Source organism: Cupressus sempervirens, chromosome 7 (genome assembly GCF_028749045.1).
Source record: "Cupressus sempervirens isolate cs-2001-9-10 chromosome 7, ASM2874904v1, whole genome shotgun sequence".
NCBI classification, from domain to species: domain Eukaryota; kingdom Viridiplantae; phylum Streptophyta; class Pinopsida; order Cupressales; family Cupressaceae; genus Cupressus; species Cupressus sempervirens.
In genome coordinates, this window is record NC_143124.1 from 821,288,938 (window position 1) to 821,312,481 (window position 23,544).

General features: G+C 35.9%; 1 protein-coding gene and 1 long non-coding RNA gene across 2 annotated transcripts; one reads left to right on the forward strand and one right to left on the reverse strand.

Annotated features, from left to right (window-relative positions):
• Window positions 1–17,924: 17,924 nt before the first annotated feature.
• On the reverse strand, window positions 17,925–19,153 carry LOC149549925 (uncharacterized). Its single transcript, XR_016354501.1, has 2 exons — window positions 18,839–19,153; window positions 17,925–18,628 (listed from the first exon to the last, which is right to left on the reverse strand). It is a non-coding gene; the product is annotated as an uncharacterized LOC149549925 (long non-coding RNA).
• Window positions 19,154–20,018: 865 nt separating this feature from the next.
• On the forward strand, window positions 20,019–20,558 carry LOC149549926 (uncharacterized). The gene has a single exon (XM_089794392.1). It carries the CDS (start codon window positions 20,019–20,021, stop codon window positions 20,556–20,558), a length of 540 nt encoding a protein of 179 aa, XP_089650518.1.
• The last annotated feature ends 2,986 nt before the right edge of the window (window positions 20,559–23,544 follow it).

Here is a 23,544-nt window from a genome sequence, read left to right on the forward strand (position 1 = left end):
TATACTTAAACGATATATTTTAAATCCCAAAGGACTATAACAGAAACCCAAAATGATATATTTTAAACCCTGAAGGACTATAATAGAAACCCAAAAATTGGATTTCAAGAGAAACATCTGAAATCAAAATGCAACAACATAGGGTCAAAGAATGCCCAAAAGGGTATCCAGATCAACTCTAGAAAAGTTAGGATCACAATGAAAAGTGCCCACTGTCCGCCCACGCAGGTTTTTACAAAAACTGTGTGATACTTTGATGCAGCATAGAAAAGTGTCGCACGACATTTCTCAAGAAGGAGTGCAACACTTTCAGGGACTGGGCGATACTTTTCATTAAGGCATGCGACACTTTAATAGTGTCGTACGACGTTTCTCTAAGAGGTGTGTGATACAGAAAAGTGTCGCGTGACACTTCTCTAAAAGGCATACGATACTCTTCCAGTGTTGCATGACATTTCTCAAGAAGGCGTGCAATACTTTATAGTATCGTACGATACAATTTTGTCTGGGTGTGCGATACATTTTTAATGTCGCACATTGCTGAACAAATGTCGCCCATAGAAAACAAAGACACTTCAAGACCTCAAAAAAGGGGGAAAAATAGACAAAAGAACCTCCACACCAGGGAGTACTGGATCCACACTTCGAGGCTAGAACACTCGAACCAGAACTGAGTAACTGAAATATAGAAAACGAGAATCTAACCATCTAACAAATAGTAAAGGAACAGTACAGAAAGGAAACATCACAAGAACTGAAATAACATCGAAATGAACAAAATAACCAAGTAAGTACACGGTTCCTCCCAACCATCAATGGCATCATAAGACCATCGTGGGCCCTAGCCATCCCCCACGCGTAACATCCCAAGCCATCGATCAAATCATCGGTGCTGTCATGATAGGGACATCACTACTAAACATGCTACAATATAAGTAAATGAAATCTACCATGCTAGTAGAAAGCATAAGATAACCCTGTAATCAGATAACATCATCTACCACATGCTAAACATCATAATAAGGAATGCATAAAAACCAACATCATGTAAACATGGAAAACAACATTCCAATGAAAGCATAAATCACTAGAAAGCACACTCCACAAATTGAAGTACCAAGTGACACATCCAACAACGATCACGCTAGAACAATAGACCGTCTCTATACATCGATCCCTACCAGTGGTGAAGGTAGCTACACCTCCCAACCACATGGCACCTGTAGGTCTACACCCACTGTGCTGATGGAGATAATGATCCAACCACAAGCACACAAGACAAAACTCAAGGCTATCACACACGCTAAGCAGTATGATGATTGAATCCAATACAAAGACAATGCTTAACTACAGGTCCTGGTCAGACATCTCAATAGGCTACTAAGTAGGGACTGACATCCTGGAGAGTCACTTGGCATCCAAAAGTCCAAGCTTGGATCACGTGTGACAAAAATCTCAAGGGAATCCCTTGGAACCATCACACGAATGTAGATCTTTTCATTATCTTAAGTTTTATTAGCTCTCACAATTTTATTTAGTTATCACTTACTTAAAACTTCTTATCCTCCGTCAACCTCTGGCACCATAATGTCGAGCTGCAAATTCCCAACCCAACCCCAATGATCAAAACTTCTAGAAAAGACATGGAAGGTCAAGACTTGCAAGTCCTCCAAAAAATGTACGTGCATGTACTCGTGTGTGGCGCACCACCATCACGAAGATCATAACATAAGGACTGGAGAGAATGCAAAATAGAAGCCAATCAACCGAAACATAATCGGGATGACGAATGCTACATGCATCCCAAAGAAACAAAAGATGCAAAAGTGTTCTGACTGGTATCCAAACGGATCATCCAGGTCCACGAACCACAATGTACCGAGAAAACTCGAGAAAACAGGATAGCACACAAAATGAGGTAAAAACCTCAAATTTTGAAAAAATTCCAAAATTAAAACCCATTTGGCCTTTGGGTTCAAAAACCCCAAAAATTTTAAAATAAAAGGAATTGGACACCGTATGCAAAAATGACTAGCATAACGGCCCAAAAATCCAAACCCCCATTTCAAAAATAGTGAAAATGTTCATACCCGACCAACTGGGCAGAATTAGCAAACAGAAATAGAGGGGAACACTAGTTCACAACCTCCTAACATATTACTACAAGAAACTGAAGCAGAAACAGAGCAAAAACATTAACACAGGAAGGCCTTACCTGACATCAAAAAGGGGTCGAAACTGAAACCCGTAGAAGAAAATAAACAATCTGCCAAAACTGACGGCAAAACAAGAACTCCTCGGGCTGAATCCAACGAGACCAACCTCGCAAAGATCCCACACTCACAGCTCTAACAACGAAAAAAACAATAATCCTTCAGAAGAGGATTTCCAAATTTGCTCTCCAATTCTATTTTCAAATTGTGAGAAGTGAATAATGAATTCACTTTTCCAATACTTATTCACTTTTTGAGTGAACAGTCAATTCTGGAAAATAGCTAGCTGGAGTAGCTAAACTCTAAATTGACCCAAACGAAAATAGGTTATTATTAGTAATGGAAATTCACCTAAGGAAAAGTTGCCAGAAATTAAATCCAAAAAGATTTAAAACCCAAAAACCCAAAATCACAGAAAAACACTAAACACTTTCGCGACAAAAGCGAACTTCTAAATGCATAGACACGCTTACTGGTCTAGTTACATAATACAGATGAGTTCGGATTTACTAATCACTGAAAGGTTTTAATTAAAATAATTAAAATAAGGATAAATCGATCATACAGGGATGACATTGGTAAATATGAATAGCTGAATCACTAACTCCATTTGCCACTGCCAGGGATATAATTCCTGCACACTAAAACACACGATCAAGTGCAATTGCATATAATATCATAGCCGAAGCAACATGTATTAAAATACCTATTTAATCCATTTACATCACTCATGTTCGCAGAAGCATAAAGAACATAAATGAAGTAAATAACCATAGCATAGAATTCATCTCATAATATAATCAACAAACATGTCCAATACATCATATAACTAGATATCATCATAGATCTACTGTCATCTCAAAGTAGCATCAACATGCAAATATGATAAACTAAACAACATAGAAATATAGCATCTATGGTACTGAATCAAAGTATAACATCCGACCCTCAGGTCATCATAAGGTACAAAATAAGAGTATCAAGTATCTCTCGAATCAAAATAGATAAGGTATAGACTGCAAACACGAGATGCACTACATGTGTCTAAACTGTTGTTGGGTCAACCTTCCTCTCATGTAATGTTCTAGAATGTTCTGTAAGCCATTTTGGAAAGTATAAATAAGGGTCTTGTTGAGTCTTTTGGTAGTGAAGTTATTGGGGAAGAAGAGGATGCAAATTTTGAAGAGCTAGGGATGCGACTTGAGAACTAGAGGATCACTTGGTGGACCTGAGGGTACAAGTGTAGATTCTTCTTGGTGTTCTTATCCAGTTGTGTATTTGGACTAGCCAAGATTGGATATGTAAGTTGGAGTTTGTGGATCTTGTAGAACTAATTTTGTAATTGTTGTTTGTAGTTGGCCCTAACTCGGAAGGTCTTACAGCCAAGCATATTGCATGTAATCAATTATATCTATGAATAAAGAGTTGTGATTTGGTATCAGATCTTGCATTATTGCTTCTTCTTGTCGTGTTTTTGCTGTGTGGTTTTATTGCTAGGGCCTAGGACATATCCTTTGGGGATTTTCCTGCCTTGCACTACATCAGGTGGTATCAGAGTGAAGGTTGTTCCTGAGTGTGTAGACAGATTGCTGAAGCTGAGGCAGTTTGCACTAGGACTTGGGTTGAAGAAGGTTGATCTTGCAGTTGATTGATCTTTTTTATTGGTGGAGTTGTTGCTTAGGGTTTACTAAATTTTTAGAAGATGCTTCCAAGAAGATTGGACCCTAAGGAAATGGCTGATCTTAGTGATACTATAGAAGAATGGATCTCAAAGAAGATGAGAGCAGAATTCAGATATGAGATTGCATTGATGAAGAGTGACATGATTATTGAAATTGTAAGTGCTTTAGGTGGTGTATCTAGACATGTGGGTATTGAAGATGGTTATGAGGAAGTTGCTGAAGACTTTGAATTTGCTAAACCAAGTGGTGAGGCCGAAACTGATCATATGGAGATACCTATGGGAAATAGGGCTAGTCAATTTTCTCGATTTAGATCTCAGTTGAAGTTGAAGCATAAGATGGAGGTTTCTAATTTCTTAAGTTATTTGAATCTTGAAGACCTGATTGATTGGATTGGTGAATTGCAAGATTACTTTGAGCTTGAGGACATTGAGGATCCACTCAGAGTAAGGTTGGCACAAACAAAGTTGAAGGGACATGCTACTCTTTGGTAGAAAGAACTGCAAAGAGACAGAGAAGAGGAAGGTGAAATGAAGATCACTAGATGGAAAATGATGGTGACTAAGTTGAAGGCTAAGTTCATTCCTACTGATTATGAAATTGAGTTGTTTAAGAGGCTGCAAAATCTGAAACAAAAGGATATGACTGTGAAAGACTATACTGAGGAGTTCTACAAGTTAACTTTTGGTTTGGTCATAGAGAATTGTCAAAGGAAAAGGTAGCATAGTATATTAATGGTTTGAGGTTCAATATTTAGGATGAGGTTGGTATGCTAAATATTTCTTCAGTTGAGGATGCTTATTAGTATGCTTTGAGGGCAAAAGAGAAGTTGAAGAGGAAGAATCAAGGTTGTTCCTGAGAGAAGGAGAAGCAGGATAGTTCAACACAAGCTAAACCAAAAGAAGAAGGTGAACCAAAACCTACAGATCAAAAAAAGAGGACAGGTGGAGGTAGGTTTAGAGGTAATTGTTTCAAGTGTAGTCAAGAAGGGCATAGATCTTTTGAATGTTTGATTGGTAGGACAACTACTATTGTAAATGAGGTTGAAGTCCAGGACAATCAGCCTGAGCAAGGAGAAAGTTTGTTGGCCCGACAAGTACTGGTTGGTGAGAGGGCATTAGATCCTTGTCAAAGGACTAGTTTGTTCAGGACTTGTTGTAAGTCTGGTGGTAAAGTCTGCAAAGTGATTGTGGATGGTGGTAGTACTGATAACCTTGTTGTTGAAGAGATGGTTTAGAAACTTAGTTTGAAGAGAATGAGACATCCTTATCCTTATAGGATTGGCTGGTTGCAAGGTAAGCATGCTTTGGAAGTGAGGGAGCAATGCCTTGTTGATTTCCAGATTGGGCAGTATAAGGATCAAGTGTTGTGTGATATTATGGACATGAGTAGTTGTCATGTGTTGCATGGTAGACCTTGGTAGTGTGATTTCAAGGCTATGCATGATTATGTCAAGAATGTGTTTACTGTTGAGAAAGGTGGCAGGAAGTTTTCCTTGATTCCTTTGCAGAATGAAGAGCTCGGTAGGAGGAACTTGAGTATTGGTAGCTGAGTTGAGTTGGCAGATCTTGAGAAGGTTGGAGATTAGTATGGAAAGCAGACCTATAGCACACCTCAGATGGATGCGAAGAAGTAGAAGAAGAATAAGGGAAAGAGTGTACAAGTTGAAGATTTGGAGGATATGTATGTGAAGAATCAGTTTGGGATTTATGTGTTGAATCCCAAAAGATGTTCTTCCAGCTATTAGAACATCTTTTTGAACCTGGGGTGTCTAATGCAGGAGCATCTTGGGTTGCCTTGTTATCCTGCTCATTTTTTGTTCATTTTGCATATTGGTGCCGAGTTACTGTAGCAATTTTTTCATGTGCCGAGTTACTATAGCAATTCCTTCATGTGCCAAGTTACTATAGCAATTCCTTCATGTGTCAAGTTACTGTAGCAATTCCTTCATGTGCTGAGTTACTGTAGCAATTCCTTCATGTGTTGAGTTATTGTAGCAATTCCTTCATGTGCCAAGTTACTGTAGCAATTCCTTCATGTGCTGAGTTACTGTAGTAATTCCTTTATGTGTCGAGTTACTGTAGCAATTTCTTCATGTGTCGAGTTTTCTTGCTTATGCTAAGTGTCAGCATTTGGACGTGATTTCTGTGAGCCGACTTGCAAGATTTATTTTGATCACAACATTCATGTTAAGATCTTTTCTTGGGATGTGTCCAAACCAATGTTGGGTCAGCCTTCCTCTTATGTAATGTTCTAGAATATTTTGTAAGCCATTTTGGTAAGTATAAATAAGGGTCTTGTTGAGTCTTTTGGTCTGTGAAGTTATTGGGGAAGAAGAGGATGCAAATTTTGAAGAGCTAGGGCTATGGCTTGAGAACTAGAGGATTGCTTGGTGGACTTGAGGGTACAAGTGCAGATTCTTCTTGGCATTCTTATCCAGTTGTGTATCTAGACTAGCTAGGATTGGATTTGTAAGTTGGAGCTTGTGGAACTTGTAGAATTGATTTTGTAATTGCTGTTTGTAGTTGGCCCTAACCCGACAGGCCTTACAACTGGGCATATTGCATGTAATTAGTTATATCTATGAATAAAGAGTTGTGATTTGGTATCAGATCTTGCATTATTGCTTCTTCTTATTGTGTTTCTGCTGTGTGGTTTTATTGTTGGGGGCTAGGACATCTCCTTTGGGGATTCTCCTACATTGCACTACATCAGGGTAGGAGATGTTGGTCATTCCTCATGATTTGTGTGTTTCTCTCTTTCAACATTTCACTTTTAGTTGCAATTTTGAACTAGGGTTTTTGAACATAAACTTTTCTATGATAACCTTTGAAAACAATTAACTCAACATTGAAAGTTCTTCTTAAGGACTTTTATCAAATCACTAATGCTACACTGTGATTCACTTGCTTCATTCATTAAATTTGCCTTGATCTCCCTTGAATCACCTATGCACTTTGAATTTTCTTATGGAAGTAGAAATGAATGCCTAAATTTGATAAATACCTTCAATTTTCCATTTAGTTCTACAATAAATGTGTTCATACTTTAGCAGGTGTATGATAGTTGTCTTGGTCTCCATGCTTACCTACAAATACTCGATTATTGTAACCTTTCTCAACCAATACCAATTTTCTTGGTCAACACATCATCTTGGTCTATACTATAATGCTTGGTCAATATAGACTATACTACTAATGCTTGGTACTCCATGTTGTAGATGATTCTCTTTCACTTTTCTCTCAATAGATATGTTCTTGATGCCTCTTTTCTTATGCAGATATGAACTTTGGCATATTTTATGTTAGGATGTGATGTAAGATATATCATTAAATATGTATAGTTCCTATATACCTTCTTAATTTAGTTAGTTGTGTTGTGATTACCTGATCCATTGGATTGGGTGATCTCAAATTTGCTTGATCCACTGCTTTTAGCTTCCACTATCTCTTTCCATATTTTTTTTTACCTCAACCTATCCTTTAACATTGTCATTACCATTGTTTGGTGTTTGTACTCTTGTTCTTCAATTTCTACTAACATGTCCAACTTTGAGCCAACTAATGTAATTCTCTAGAATGTGTCCATATTCTCCAGAATAATGACAATTACACCATGTATTATAATCCCAATTGTGAGAGTCACCTTTCCTTGGTGCATGCTATTATTTTTTAGACGTCCAGTTAGATTTTGTCTTAGATTTGTATCATGATCTCTATGTCCATATTTTTGACAATTATAGCAATGTCCTTCAAATCTAGATGTCTCTTTAGCCTTTTTTTGTATTCATGTGTTTGATGTCCTATCATCTTGCACTTAAAACAATTACCAATAAACTTAGATTTAGGAGTTTCCATACCATTCTTGCTTTAGCAGATGTTGGCTGTGTGCCCAAGTTTACCATAATGATGACGTGTAGTCTTGCCTTTGGATTTTGCATTATTTTTTCTCCACTCTTTGATGATTCTCCTTCTTCAATAGATGAAAGTAACTTGATGTATCCTAGTCCAGAAGTATCTCTTGGTAATCTTGGTGATCTCATTAGTTCTTCAAAATATTTGACAGCTTCACTTGGTTTGTTCATTCTTTCCAAAAGTTCCTTTTTAGTCCTCAACTCATTTATTAGTTGCTCATTTTGTGACCTTAAACTCGTGATCTCCACATCCTTTCTCTTTGTTTCCTGCATTGCAATTATCAATTGATTCATCATGTCCAATTGATTGTTTGTGAGCTTATGTACTTTAAATGATCTTTCTTCAAGTCTGGTTGCCATTTGTCTTTTGTCTTCTTCAACCATGATTTTTTCTTCTCTTTTCTTCTTTTTCTCAATCACTTCACATAGTCTTACTGTTTGAGTTTCCTATTCTCTCTTGAGTCCTTTTACCTCTTTTCTTAGAATATTGTTCTTCTCCAGTAGTTCTGCTATTGTTGCATCACCATCACCAATTTTTCCACTGTCAAGTAGTCCTATATCAATTTCTTTGTATAGTGTGTCATTTTTGTTGAATGTCCATCTCTTTCCTTTTTCTCAAGGATTTTTTTAATTCTTCTTTCGCTCCTTCAAGTTATTACAATATGATCTAGATTCCAATAATCTAGTTCTCAATGATTTTTCCCATCTTGTATTCCTCCATCTCCAAGATTTGATCCTCTCAAGCTTTTAGACTTCTTCCAAGGGAACTAAGATCTGATACCAATTGTTGGAAGGATTTAATCAAAAACTTGAGATACTGAGAAGAGGTAGGGGGTAAATCAGGATCTTAAATTTTTACTAGCAATATTTTTAAACTAATTTTACACCTAATTCTTCTCATATCTTAGATCTAACATCAAAACTATGATGTTGAAATGAAATAAAAACATAACATCCACAAAAAGTTTCAACACATAACAAAAATGATTTGGTTACCTAGAAACAATTCAATGTGAAGGTAAAATTGGGTTGGGGATGAAACTTAGAAATCTTCACTGTTGCGACAATAAAGTTAACTTGTTAGGGTTACAATGTTGATCATAATAGATGATCTACTCGGTGAAGGGTTTTCCCTGTTAAAAATGTTTAAGACTATTAGGTCTTACCCTGTTAAAGGATTTTATAATTACAATCAAGTAAGGACTCTGTTAGGAGATTTAAATAGATCTATTAGGATCACTTTGTTAAGAGATTTTTCCCTGACTTAATCTGTTAAAATTGATTTAGTACTTGACCCATAATTTTCTCTAAAAGTTGATTTCATATCTCCTTTGTTCAATGTCTCAATCTGATCTCTTAATTTGATATCTTCATTTTATCCTTCATTTCTTAGATCACTCTATTTGATTTCCTTTCAAACTTAGCATCCCTTTCTCTGTTTGTCCTTCTTTTCTCCTTCACTTGTACATTCACTCATTCATTCATACATTACTGATCACCCATTCTACATTCCTTCATATCAATCCTAGGGTTAGAGTCCTCTTTAAATAGATAATCTTCAAAATTTTTGGATCATAATCAATGGTTCACAACTGATCCCTTTTGTCATTTCCCTTATGATTTTTGATTGGTTGATCTTCTTTTCTTGGGATCAATACCTTCTATAAAGATGTGTAAACTCCATCTTAACTATCTTTACAATCATTAAATGTTGTATAAAAGTTTGCCAAAATTATTTACAGAGGTGTTTGTGCAATTACAAACTCATATGTCAAAACTAGTTTACTTGGTATTTGAATGTTCTGGCACTCAATCATAACTAACACTCCTACTATCACTCAGCTTCTACACACTCAATCTAATTTGTTTACTTAGCAATAAGCTATCTTAGAATTTGTTTGGTCTCAATTGTGTATGCTCTTATTATATGTGTGATTGGTCTCAACTGGGGTGCTCGACAATCTTTGACTTTCTTAGCATGTGATGCAAAATAAACAAGTCCTTATATACTTGACTTTTACTAGATGACTCGGTCACAGTGATGATAGGCCAACCTTTCCTAGTAAATGGCTTGACAATCTTTGACTCACTCAACATATGATGCAAAATAAACAAGTCCTTATGTACTTGACCTTTACTAGATGACTTAGTCATAGTGATGATATGCCAACCTTGCCTAGTAAATGACTAAGTGTTTGTACAATAATAGGCAACTTAGGCTTAGAGATCAATAGTTTCTTTCTAAATCATTTAGACTTCAAATAGTCAGTCCATCAATCCATGCAGATGATTTCCTTAAACATATTGATTCTCATTATGAATTGTGAGTTTAAAATCATATTAAAGGTTCATAGCTCTTGAAATCTAGTTGTTGAGTAAGTTATGCCCACTAGGGGCAACCCACATACTTTTTGAAGAACGAGAAAGGGAGCAAGAGTTATCAATCATTGAGTTGGATTGTATCTAAGATTTTGTGAGCATTGAACTAGATTGTCATGTGTTTCTTAAGCACTGAGCCGAATTGCCTAAGAAATGATCCAAAGAAATCAAATTAGTCACTAAGACTAATTTGTGTATATTGAAATAGATTCCTCAACCCCCACTAACCAGTTAAGAAAACATTCTACTCCAAAAAAATTAAACGACTTAGTCAAAAAAATTGCATGAGTTGATGAAAATCAATGGAGCCTGAACTTGTGTTGGAAGTGTCAATGGCTTTGAGGGCTACATTCTCAATTATGTATTGATGCTTGATTTCCTAGTCTTCTGCTTCATTTTCTTTTAGTGATGGTGTAATGTCCCCATCTCTTTAGCCTCTCAATAGATTTCTTAGCCTTTCGTCCTTCGAAGGCTAAGTGGAAATAATTAAATTGATTTCTTATAAAGTCATTAAATACTTTAATTTTTTTTAAAAAAGAGATGACTTTATATTTAATTAATTTAATATTAGGGAATCGTCGAGAAGCACAACTTATCTATTGTTGGAAAGGAGGAAGCTTCCAGAATAGTGTGATAAGATAACAATTATGATTCTTCTAGAAGGGGGGGAAGGAATAATATTAATAGAGGAGAGAGCCTCATGGGAAGGCATCCAAATTTGTTATTGATATTTGCCTATGTATTTGTGGAGCCAAGGGCCTGCAGATAATTGATTTGTCTTTGGGAATGAAAAATCCCAATGATAGCAATTTTGAGGGTGTGAAACATCACCTAAATTATTGCCGATTGGAGGTGGTATTATAGTCACTTCATGGTGCTGAATTTGTGACCAAGGGCCAGGTGTGAAGAGGAAGAATAAGTAGCGCATTTGCTACAAGAGCTTGATGCAAGAACACTGTATTATCTTGTCATTAGGGCATACTACTTGGAGAAATTGATTGCATTATTAGTAGAGACTCAAAGTAACTTCAAGAACCAGGTTTCTCTTGTTTATTCATGCATATTATATACTACTACTATAGGTGTCAGTCTTTATTAGAATTAAGCATTTATTTATATATATGATACTAGAGTTTGGATTTGATATTAGTTTGTATTCAGATCTTGTAAAGATGTCTTGGTTGTAGATGCATCCTATTCTCTTAGTGCATTAATAGGTGAAAGGAAGAATTATATTCATTGTGCATCTTGTAACCATTTATTACCAGTAGAAAATTAGGGTAATTTGTGATCAATTTGAGCAAGGCTCATTACAATGGTGTAAGAGCCTTTCATCCTGCCATCCTGTGAACAGTCAAACAACAGATGAGTGAGAGAGAAATTAAATGTTATAACAGGGAACAACAGAAACAACAATATCAAAATCCACAGGTTGAAGGGGATACATCCTCAAAAGCATTAAGAGAAAGAGATACCAGCAAAACAATTCAAAATATGGTAGAAGAAGAAAATAGGGATGCAAGAGCTAAAAAGAAATTTGATACCATGCTTGATATGTTGTCATGCTTATTAGAAAAAATGGATCAACAAGCCACTCAAAATCAAAACACAGCCACTCAAAATCAAAACACAACTGAACATAGTGGAAATAGTTAGGGAAGGTCTATACATCGTGCTAAAGAAACTAAAGGATCAGCCTCTAGGCCTCTTTTTCCCACCTTTATACCAAGAGAAGAACAACCACATGCTACTCTAGCTATTTCTTTTGGAGATGAAGCTAGACAGGCTTACTTGGAGTATACCAATCTTCCTCCTAATATGAGAGAAATATGGACATTTGATCAATTCATGAATCAAAGGAATAGGAGAGGAGGAAGGAATGATCACTATGCTCCAAGAAATGACTATCAACAAACACTTGGTAAGATTTCCATGCCTTACTATGATGGAAGTAACAAATGCATAGCTAGGTCTTGGGTTCAAAAGCTTGATAATTATCTTTCTTTGAGACCAATGCCTGAAGAGGATGCCATAAGATTTTCCACACTACATCTTGAAGGAGCTGGTCACAAGTGGTGGTATCATGGGTTAGTCACTCTTGGACATAACCTTATCACTACATATGAGGAGTTTACTAACAGGCTGATTGAAAAATTTGATGTCAAAGATCCTGAGGTGACTTTCCGTAAATTGGCACAACTAAAACAACATGGTTCCCTTGATGCTTATGTGAATGACTTCCAACAGTTATTGATCATGGTTCCTAACATTAGTGAAAGAAGATTGGTGGTCTTATTCATGGAAGGATTGATGGAGCCATTGAAGGGTTGGTTGAAAGCTTTTGATCCTCCCTCACTACAGGAAGCAATGAAGAAGGCACGAGGCATGGAGTTTGCTGCCCCTACCAGAAAGTTTACATCAAAGGGAACATTTTCCAGTCATGACAACAAGAAGTTTCCTAAGGAGGACAAAGCTAAAGATAAGTCTACTTTTCCACTTGACCGTGAGACTCTTAATGATTTGAGGAAGAAGAAACTATGCTTCTATTGTAAGGGACCATATGATATTAACCATGACTGCCCTATGAAACCTAAGGGGAAGTCAAATCGTGCAATGTGGGCACTAATTGAAGATTTTGATTTAGACCAACAATCTGAAATTAATGATTTAGAATCAGAAAAATCAGAACATGATGAAGAATTAGAGGAAGAAGTAAAGCTTAAAGAGGCTCATCTCACAAGTATTTAGTGAGAAGGGTCTTTTAGGATGCGAGGGGTTTTTGCTGGTCAAAAGATTATTACTCTTCTTGATATAGGTGTGACACACAATTTCATTGATACTAGGCTTGTTGAGAGGCGTGGTATACAGACTGAGAAGTTTGAGGGAATTCAAGTTAAGGTTGCTGATGGTTTCACTCTTAGGTTGCGCTTGAATAACTATGAGTTCAAGGAAAATTTTTATGTGGTGAACATGGGAGACACAGATATGGTTTTGGGAATGACATGGTTACATGACATAGGAATATTCACCCTCAACCTCCATGAGATGGAAATGAGATTTGAGATGGATGGAAAAACTCATATGTTGAAAGCACTCAAAGACACCAGTTGCAAGACTATTTCTCTTAGGAAAATGGAACATCTTTTACGTCATGACATGGTTGAGTGGGCAACAGGTTGTGTTTTGAAGCCAACACAGGAAGAGCAACAAAAACTTGTTTATCATCCTAATATACAAGAGTTGAGGATCAAGCATGACAAGGTCTTTAGCAAGATTCCACCTGGTAGACCTCCAGATAGAGGGATAGAACACATCATCGAATTGGAAAAGGGTGCTAAGCTTGTTATAGTCACTCCTTACAAGCACCCTAAGCGGCTTAAAGATCAGATAGAGAAAACTATCAAGGAGTTGCTAGCTATGGGGCATGTTAGACTGAGTAAGTCACCTTTTGCTTCATCAGTAGTATTGGTTAAAAAGAAGGATGGTACTCTAAGGATGTGTATTGATTATAGAATGCTTAACAAGAGAGAAATCAAGAATTGCTACCCCATTCCAAGGATTGATGAATTGATTGATGAATTGCATGGTGCCAAGTACTTCTCCAAAATTGATCTGAGATTAGGTTACCACCAAATTCGTGTGAGAGAAGAAGATATTGAGAGGACAAATTTTCATTTCCATTGTGGACATTTTGAGTTTGTGGTTATGCCGTTTGGGCTAACCAATGCCCTTGCTACATTCCACTCTACTATGAATAGGGTATTTCATTCACAGTTGAGGCGATTTGTGTTAGTCTTCTTTGATGATATCTTGGTTTATAGCTAGACATGGGAAGAGCATCTTGCACATCTAGACATAGTTTTGGGTATTCTTGGTAAGGAATCTCTACATGCAAAGGAATCTAAATGTGACTTGGGCATGACAAAATTATTGTATTTGGGTCACATCATTAGTGCAAAAGGAGTTCAGATGGATCCAGATAAGATCAAGGCAATTATTGAGTGGCCTACTCTGACAAATCTGACACAAATTAGAGGATTTTTGAGTTTATGTGGATTCTATCGCAGATTTGTTAATGGGTATTCTCGCCATGTAGCACCACTTACAGATTTGACTAAAAAAGGGGCTTTTGTTTGGACTCATGAGGCACAGGAATGCTTTGAGATGTTCAAACAACTTATAACTACTTGCCTAGTGCTTGCATTGCCTGATTTTACTAAACCCTTTGAGTTGCAGTGTGACGCTTCAGGTGAGGGGATTGGAGCTGTCCTTATGCAAGACAAACATCCAATTGCATATGAAAGCAAGAAGTTGAGGGGCCCTGAGAGGAGCTACAGTATATATGACAAGGAAATGTTGGCCATTATGCATGCATTGGCCAAGTTCAGGCAATACTTAGTGGGAAATAAGCTCATTGTTAAAATAGACCTTAATAGCTTGAGACATTTCCTTGGGCAGCGGGATCTTAATGACCATCAGCAAAAGTGGGTAAGCAAGTTGCAATCTTATGATTTTGACATTTCTTTTGTCAAAGGTTCACAGAATATAGTAGCTGATGCCTTGTCTCGCCGACCACATTTGAGCTCTATGGTTGAGGTTTCAGAGGATTGGAGTCATTTGATTGTGGCAGAATATGCTAAGGATTCTTGGGATTCAAGTATTATTGATGGGTCACTACATGATAATAGATACACAGTGGTGAATGATCTTATCATTTACAAGGGGAGGATTTTCTTGACTCCAAGATCAAAAGTGAAGAACATAGTATTGAGGTCCTTTCATGATTCACCATTGGTAGGCCATCCCGAGTATTTCAAAACCTATCGACAGATTCAGGAGAGGTTCACTTGGAAGGGTCTAAAATTTGATGTTCTACGATATGTTAGAGAATGTGTTATTTGTCAGCAGAACAAACAAAACCATACATATCCTGCTAGTTTATTACAACCACTTCCAATTCCAAACAAGAAGTGGGAATGTATATCTATGGAATTCATCACAGGGTTTCCAAAAGTGCAAGGAAAGGATTGTGTTTATGTGGTGGTTGATCGCTAGACCAAGTTTGCACATTTTTTTACCCAATCACTATTTCATTTTCAGCCACATAGGTTGCTGAACTATTTTTTCATGAGGTGTTTAGATTGCATGGATTACCACGAAACATTGTTAGTGATCAAGATAGTCGATTTATGAGCAATTTTTGGAAGGATCTTTCTAGATTGTGTGGGACCGAGCTTTTTTCAAGTACTAGTTACTACCCTCAAATAGATGGATAGACGAAGATAGTCAACAAATGGGTGGAAGGATACCTTAGAAATTATATTGCTGGGTAGAAAAAAGGATGGGTTAAGTGGATATACCTTTGTGAGTATTGCTACAACACCACTTACCTTATTTCTATTCAGATGACACCATTCATGGCCTTGTATGGTTATGAGGCTCCTAGCTTTCTTGATTTGTTGATAAGTGATAGTAGAGTGCCTAGTGCTGGAGACATGTTACAGGAAAATCAGGATATCATGAGGGCTCTTCGTGAAAACATCCAGAAGGCACAAAACCAGAAGAAATAATATACAGATCAAAAGAGAGTGGAACACTCTTTTGAGGTTGGAGACATGGTGTATTTGATGTTGCAACCCTACAGACAGTCTACTCTCAAGAAGAGTGGTGCAGAGAAGCTCAAGCTACGATACTATGGACCCTTCCGAGTCATTAGGCATGTGGGTGAAGTGGCTTACAAGCTAGAGTTTTTGGCGGATAGAAAAGTGCACAATATTTTCCATGTATCACGCCTCAAGAAGGCATTGGGACATCATGTGGCTCCTTTTGCAGTTCTACCACCCTTAGATGATGAGGGTAAGTTGATTTTGATACCAGAGGCTATACTAGATTTTAGAGAGAAGAGATTGAGAAGTTGTGTCATTAGAGAATATTTGATTAAATGGAAGAACCTACCTATTGAGGATGCTACATGGGAGAGTGAAGAGATTCTGCAACATCCAGAGTTGAGATTGCTTGGGGACAAGCTATTTTCGGAGGGGCAGACTGTAATGTCCCCATCTCTTTAGCCTCTCAATGGATTTCTTAGCCTTTCGTCCTTCGAAGGCTAAGTGGAAATAATTAAATTGATTTCTTATAAAGTCATTAAATACTTAAAAATAATAATTAAAAGAGATGACTTTATATTTAATTAATTTAATATTAGGGAATCGTCGAGAAGCACAACTTATCTATTGTTGGAAAGGAGGAAGCTTCCAGAATAGTGCGATAAGATAACACTTATGATTCTTCTAGAAGGGGGGCAGGAATAATGTTAATAGAGGAGAGAGCCTCATGGGAAGGCATCCGGATTTGTTATTGATATTTGCCTATGTATTTGTGGAGCCAAGGGCCTGTAGATAATCAATTTGTCTTTGGGAACAAAAACTCCCAATGATAGCAATTTTGAGGGTGTGAAAAATCACTTAAATTATTACCGATTGGAGGTGGTATTATAGTCACTTCATGGTGCTGAATTTGTGGCCAAGGGCTAGGTGTGAAGAGGAAGAATAAGTAGGGCATTTGCTATAGGAGCTTGTTGTAGGAACACTGTATTATCTTGTCATTAGGGCATAATACTTGGAGATATTGATTGCATTGTCAGTAGAGACTCAAAGCAACTTCAAGAACTAGGTTTCTCTTGTTTATTCATGCATATTATATGCTACTACTATAGGTGTCATTCTTTATCAAGATTAAGCATTTATTTATATATATGATACTAGAGTTTGGATTTGATATTAGTTTGTATTTAGATCTTGTAAATATGTCTTGGTTGTAGATGCATCCTATTCTCTTAGTGCATTAATAGGTGAAAGGAAGAATTAAATTCATTGTGCATCTTGTAACCATTTATTACCAGTAGAAAATTAGGGTAATTTGTGATCAATTTGAGCAAGGCTCATTACAGACGGGCCTAATGAATCTTTATACTAAAAAATTGCCCCTAATCTCGAAGTTGCACTTTGTTCATGAATGCAAACCATATGCTTGTAGTTGTTTCCATCTCCCAAATTCTTAAACCTTGACATTTGGTAAAAACAAAAACACATTACCTTATTCCCCAAATGAATTGATTTGAGCAAGCCAATGACCTACAACTCGCAAATAGTACATGGAATCAAAAGCGTAATTAAGTGCTAAGAAGTTTTTGGACTTTTTTTTATTGTATTGTCATTAGATTATAAATTTTATGTTTTATGTGAAAGAATAATGATTTTTTTCAAGAGTGCTCAAACTAATGAAAAAAAAAAAATCACATTTTTTTATTATTATAAATAATTATTCAAAGCTAACTATTTGATAAAATATAATACTTCATTTCTATTGATAGATTGAATTGGTCAAATTAAAAATATTGGCCTAACTGAATCCATAAGTTTTCAGAAAAAGTAGTGGCAAGAGGGTTTTGGCCCATGGTACAGTCAGAGCACAAGTCTAAAGAGTTGTTACTAGACACCATTAACATTACAAAAATAATGCATTAATGACACATTAACAATAACTAGTGACAAAAGATATGATAAAAAACAAAGGCCTGGATGCGACTAAATCACTAATCATGGTCAACAGTGTCAAAGATCATCTTGGTACAAGCCTCTACAAAAGCTGCAAGCTTTAACTAAGAATAGAAATGAAGGACTAAAGCGAGCCCTTTAAAACTGGCAGCAATCACTTGATCACTAGAATAAAAGAAACTGAAAGAGAGAGGCACTTTCATCAGAATAACATTAAAGAAACAAACTTAGATAGCAAATAGCCTATCCATCTTTCTTTGTCAAAAGAAAAGGTCCACCAAATGATGAAATCAACAACTCTATCCAAAGATCTTCCAAACCCTTGTAGATTCTTTTTCCACCATAATAGGAAAAGGGTCTACCTCAATAGAAACATGGAGGAGAAAGGTCAAACTAACAAGGCTAAAGCTGTTACACCTACTTCCAACAACACAACCACAAGAGGTAGCCCAGATAATCTCCACTCCAATATGAGTCACCTCCACTTATTAAACCATGAACAAAATCTTGACCTTAGTAGAAGACTGGTCCACTTCCATAGAAGCCATGAGAGGAGAAGTAGATAGAAAGACCCAAGCCAACCTCAAGGGTAACAACACTCCTCTCAAAACTAAAGCAGTCTACAAAGTCCCCAAGCTAGTAAGTTGTGGAGTCATCCTGTCTCCATGAGACAAATCTATTTGGGACTGAAATCCAAAGTCCACCTTGCTAGCACCATACTTAGTTCTAGCTTTCCAAAAAATTGAAAAGCCAATACCATTCCCCTTTAGGCAGGACATGGCCTACAACAACTCCAAACTCCACAAAGTAGATCTAGAAACAAATAAAGTCCTGGAAAACACAAGGCTTCCACCAATCTTTCACAAGAGCACACACACCCAAAATCTACATAGGCAAAAGAAAACTCCAATTGTTAGCTAGGGCATACCCAAAAGTTGGAAGAAAAACAAGCATAGAGATAGCAGAGCCCAAAGGCTCCAAAAAGAACAACACAAATAGGCCAAGCAAATCTATTCTGCCCTCAACATTGATGAAAGCAAACACAACTTTGTGCAACTCCCCCTCCAAAAGCAAGATCCAGATAAGGAAAGAAACCTCCAGATAGATCCAAACCGACCCTTCCCCAAAAGGAGCACATAGCCAAAGGGAAGAGAGATTCGTGTTAAAGAGCACATAGCCAGAGACCACTAAAAACAACAATGCAGGGGTAGTAGCATTAAGCACCCCTGCCCCCCAACTCCCCCCCCCCCTCTAAACACAAGACTTGACTATGGAAAGAAATCTCCAAATATATCTAAATCAACCCTTCCCCAAAAGGAGCATGCAAAAGGGGGAACCGTTAAAAAGAACACACTCCGGAAAAACCTCCAACAATAACAACGCAAGGGTAGAACAGAGAACTAGCTACAAAAACACCTCCCCAAAACCACTAGGAGCATCCTCCTCATTACCATCCTCACCTTCACACAACTTAGAATTTGAAAACCCTCACCCGCGCCTCTTCTCACCGATAGCCATTATTTCAAATAAATCCATAAGTTACACGTCATTAAAAAAAACTAATATTTTTCATTAATATGAATAATCCTACCAAATAATGTATTATTATTAATTTGACAGAATCCTGTTCACATTTGTATACGAGATTTTTGATTGAATATTCATTAAAGACTTTTCATATCAATGCTCAAATAATTGTGAATGGAGAAATGTATTCACACTGTGAAGACTGGGTCGAAACGATAGGCCCCTTCTGGGAGCTTTGTACCCACGTATACTATGTGCGCAGCCATTATTCGTATTTATTTATAGAATCTTCTTTTTCAATTGAAAAACCTATTAATTATTTAAAAAAAAAAACGTAATTCTGTACCTTTTAAGATATTAAATTTCCAATAGCCTCCGTCGAGCTACAGCTACTTCACCAATAAAGCGACGACTTCTGTATATTAAAGAAACTTGTACGAATGGGGACATCATGTTCAATAAAATACAAGCCCGCAGATTAAGCGTAGTCCGCGTGAAAGAAACCATTTCATCTTCGTACGTGCCAACAGCTGTAATATTTTATCATTACGTTTGCGGCATCCTACTCATTTTTATCTCTAAACCGAGTAGTTCCAGCTAGCACGGATTAAAATGGTTGATTAAAACTTCACTCTCAATACTCGCCTCCATCTCTATATATACGAACAGATTTCATTTCTCGGTATATTGCATTTCGCAAATTAAAGCAAGCATTCACTGCTACATTGCTAATTATAGATCTCAAGTCATGGGAATTGCATCTGCAGAGAAGCCCCTCATCAAGAGGCGCTTATGGAATATGGTGACCGTCGCCGTTTTCCTCACTAGAAAATGTATGCTGAAGCGCAAGTATTTGCAAGAAGGATTTACGAAGGGGGGAAAGCTGCTGGCAAATAATATGCGGAATATAATGTCTCGCAGCGGATCGAGCGGGCCATTTGGCCTCAGAGAATACGAATTCTCTTGCTCCAACAGCCCTGCATTCACAAGACAAAGGCATCACAATTATTTCTCGTGCATACGTCCCACTTCTTTTGGGGACGAGGAGGAGCGCGATATGAGAGTAGACATTTTGCAGCCTTGTAATTTTCCTGCAATTGAAGATTCTGAAGCACAGACGTACGATCTGGGGGATGGAGAAGAATTGGGTACACCAATGTCTCGGTCAATTGAGGTTAGAGTTGACAGAGAAGCGGAGGATTTCATTGCAAGATTTCACAGCCAAATTAAATATCAACGGCAGATATCTTTGTTACGGTACGAGGAGATGCTTGCTCGAGGTGCCTGATGAGGATCTCTCCGATTCGACAGATTTTTTTGTTATAGCTGTGATCCACGTTAGCTTAGCTGTAGGGGTAAACATGTTTTGATGTGCACTTGAGCTTTTATTTATATTTCCAGCGGATTTTGACAAGAGTTTCCTGTACATGGCTTGTTTTTCAAAATGGAAATATAAGTCAATGCCAATTAAAAACTACAATTGTTGGTATCTGTTTCATATCAGATTTGAATTTTGGTGGATAGTAGATTAAAAAAAATATAACATCACTCTCATTACTTACCAGTCGTTATCAATTGTTACTATCTAATTATATCTAATACCTTAGACAGCCATGTGAAAAAATGCCAAATTTGCGCCAACAAATTCAACCGTGTTTGATAATAACACATCGCTTCTTTCGATTGAAATAAAAAACTTCGATTCCTAAATATCATTCATATCGATTCGATGTGTTGTGTCTGTCTTTCACAGTAGATTGATTTACGAAACAAATGAAACTAAACGATTCCACATGAAAGATGCCATTGGTCTTGGCAATGTTTGTTTCAATTATTGCTTTTGAATAGAATTATGCATAATTACATGCTATAACGTGGACGAACGGAATCAAATTTCAAAGGAAGACTATCAAGTCCATTTAACAAGTTTGGGAAGGCAAAAGAAGGAAGTAAACAATCATTTTGTCAAATAGTTAGAGAACGCTATTAACCTACTTTAAAGAGTTCTCTACGAATGAAAAGGACACTAATTTTTGTTTCTTTGTTTTCAAAATATTGAATTAAGCTAATAAATAGGAGTTATAAAGTTTAAATTATTTGTTTGTTTTCAAAATATTGAATGAAGCTAATAAATAGGAGTTATAAAGTTTAAATTATGAATGTGTATTTATTGAACTTATTTATTTAATGCATCAAGTTATATTATAATATTGTAAGAGAGTTAAAATATTATGATTTAAGAATAATGTAATATAATTTGTTGTATTAATATAAAATGATATTTTAAAAAAATGATATAAAAGAAAGTAAGAAATAATTTTAAAGTAGGCAAAGATTATTTTATTAATTTTTATAATCAATTATTTGATACCAATCTTAATGTTGTTTAAATGTGGTTGATAATAGTTTGGGTGTTTGTCACCATAGTTTGTCTCGTTGATGCAAAATTGATCATATAGGTATCAATTTTGAATAGACAATGTATCCTTAGCATTTCTTCAAACTTATTGATTTGTTCCATATTTTTAAATTTTTGCTCAAATACTTTGAATATCTTACAAGGTTTTCTTCACCCATTCCTTGAGTTACTTGTTAATTTTGTGGCATGCCTCTTTATGATTGCAAGTTTTTATTTTATTTCATAGAAGTTAGAGTAGATTAAGCATATTTATACTTAACGAGGATGAAGAGATCTAGAAAAAATAATCATACATCTAGATTTCTAATAAACTTTATAATTACATGTTTAAGAGATCATTGTGCTTTGAGAAACCAAAAAGATATATCTGAGGGTGAGTGCAAGATCACAATGGAATAAATAGTGCAAACATGGAAAAGTCATGTAAAAGTGATAGCCAAAAATCCAAAACTTCTTTTAGGATTATATTTTTCACATTTATAAAATAGTGGTAAGTCAACTAAACACCAAAAATAGTATCCATTCTATACAATAATAAAATTTAAAGCTTTAAGGATATTCATTTGATGTTTCCCATTGAAATCAAGCTTAGAAGTACCAAACCTATCTTTCCCTTACAAATAATTGGCTACGAGATCCACATAGACTTTTGTTAACTTCTTCCTTGATGTTGATAAAATTTTGGTATCAAAATTTAATAATATAAAAAGGGGTTTATCAAGGAAAATCTTTGAAAATAATTTCTCTTGGTATTAACAAGGGCATTTCCTATCCATTTTACCCATTTGTAGTGTGAACAAGGTACATATCTAACTAGTTCGTAATTAGTGCATTTTCACGCACATTTACATTTCAAATTTACTTAGTAATCTATATTAATATTTTTAGAAAGTCTTTGTTATCACATGATCTTATCCTAGTATCACTCACCATTTCATAAAATATGATTAAGGCACTTTCCATCATTTTAATTAGTTCTATCTCTTAACCTTACCTATATCAGTAGGATATGATATGTACATTTTATTATTTTACATCAATTGCATATGCATATCATTGATCATATTAGTCTAATATAACTTGCATCCTTTTTTATTATTATCAGTAAACAACTGAAGCCTAGATTAATTATTATTTGTTGGAATTAATTATTATTATATGTTAAGCAAAGGTAGATTCGAACCCAAGACCTCCCACATGAGAGGCTCGCAAGTTACCATTGCATTGTAGGCTTTTGCCTATATAACTTGCATCCTTACTCAAAATTTATGCTCTTATTTTTATCTCTTATAGAAGATATTTTTAATTGTTTAGATGCTCTTGGAATCTTTAGTCCTTAAATGACTCTAACATGGTATTAGAGCTTTACTTTCACAAAGCTCTTTCTGAATATGGTAGACGACGAGACTTGGGCTATTGCAAGGTTGCAAATTTTGTTGAATCTTGAAGATTTGAACATGATCACATCTTTCATTTATTAATAAGATCAATAAAATAAAACATGATAGAAATTTTATATTTGATGTTTATTGTTTATGGATTTATAGTAATGCAATTTTATTTTAAATATTTTTGGCTTAAAATAGACACTTCCCTTGAATTCACAAGGCCCAAAAACCCTTATTTTCATATATCAAACCCAAAAATGAAAAAAAAAGAAAAAAAGAGAAAAAAAAGAAAAAAAAAAGGAAAAAAGAAGGGAAAAAGACATAAAATATGCGAAGTCCAAAATAAAAACCCATAGTCAACAAATTGAAGAGAACTTTGAAGTAAAAAATTTCTCAATCACTAATATCATTCTCAAAATGCCATTTTGAGAGTCATGTGAAATTATAGAAAAAAAAAGAGCATACAC

What these genes read in the sequence shown, in the direction of transcription:
- LOC149549926 (XM_089794392.1), top strand. Translation starts at nt 20,019, where the DNA reads ATGGGAATTGCATCTGCAGAGAAGCCCCTCATCAAGAGGCGCTTATGG.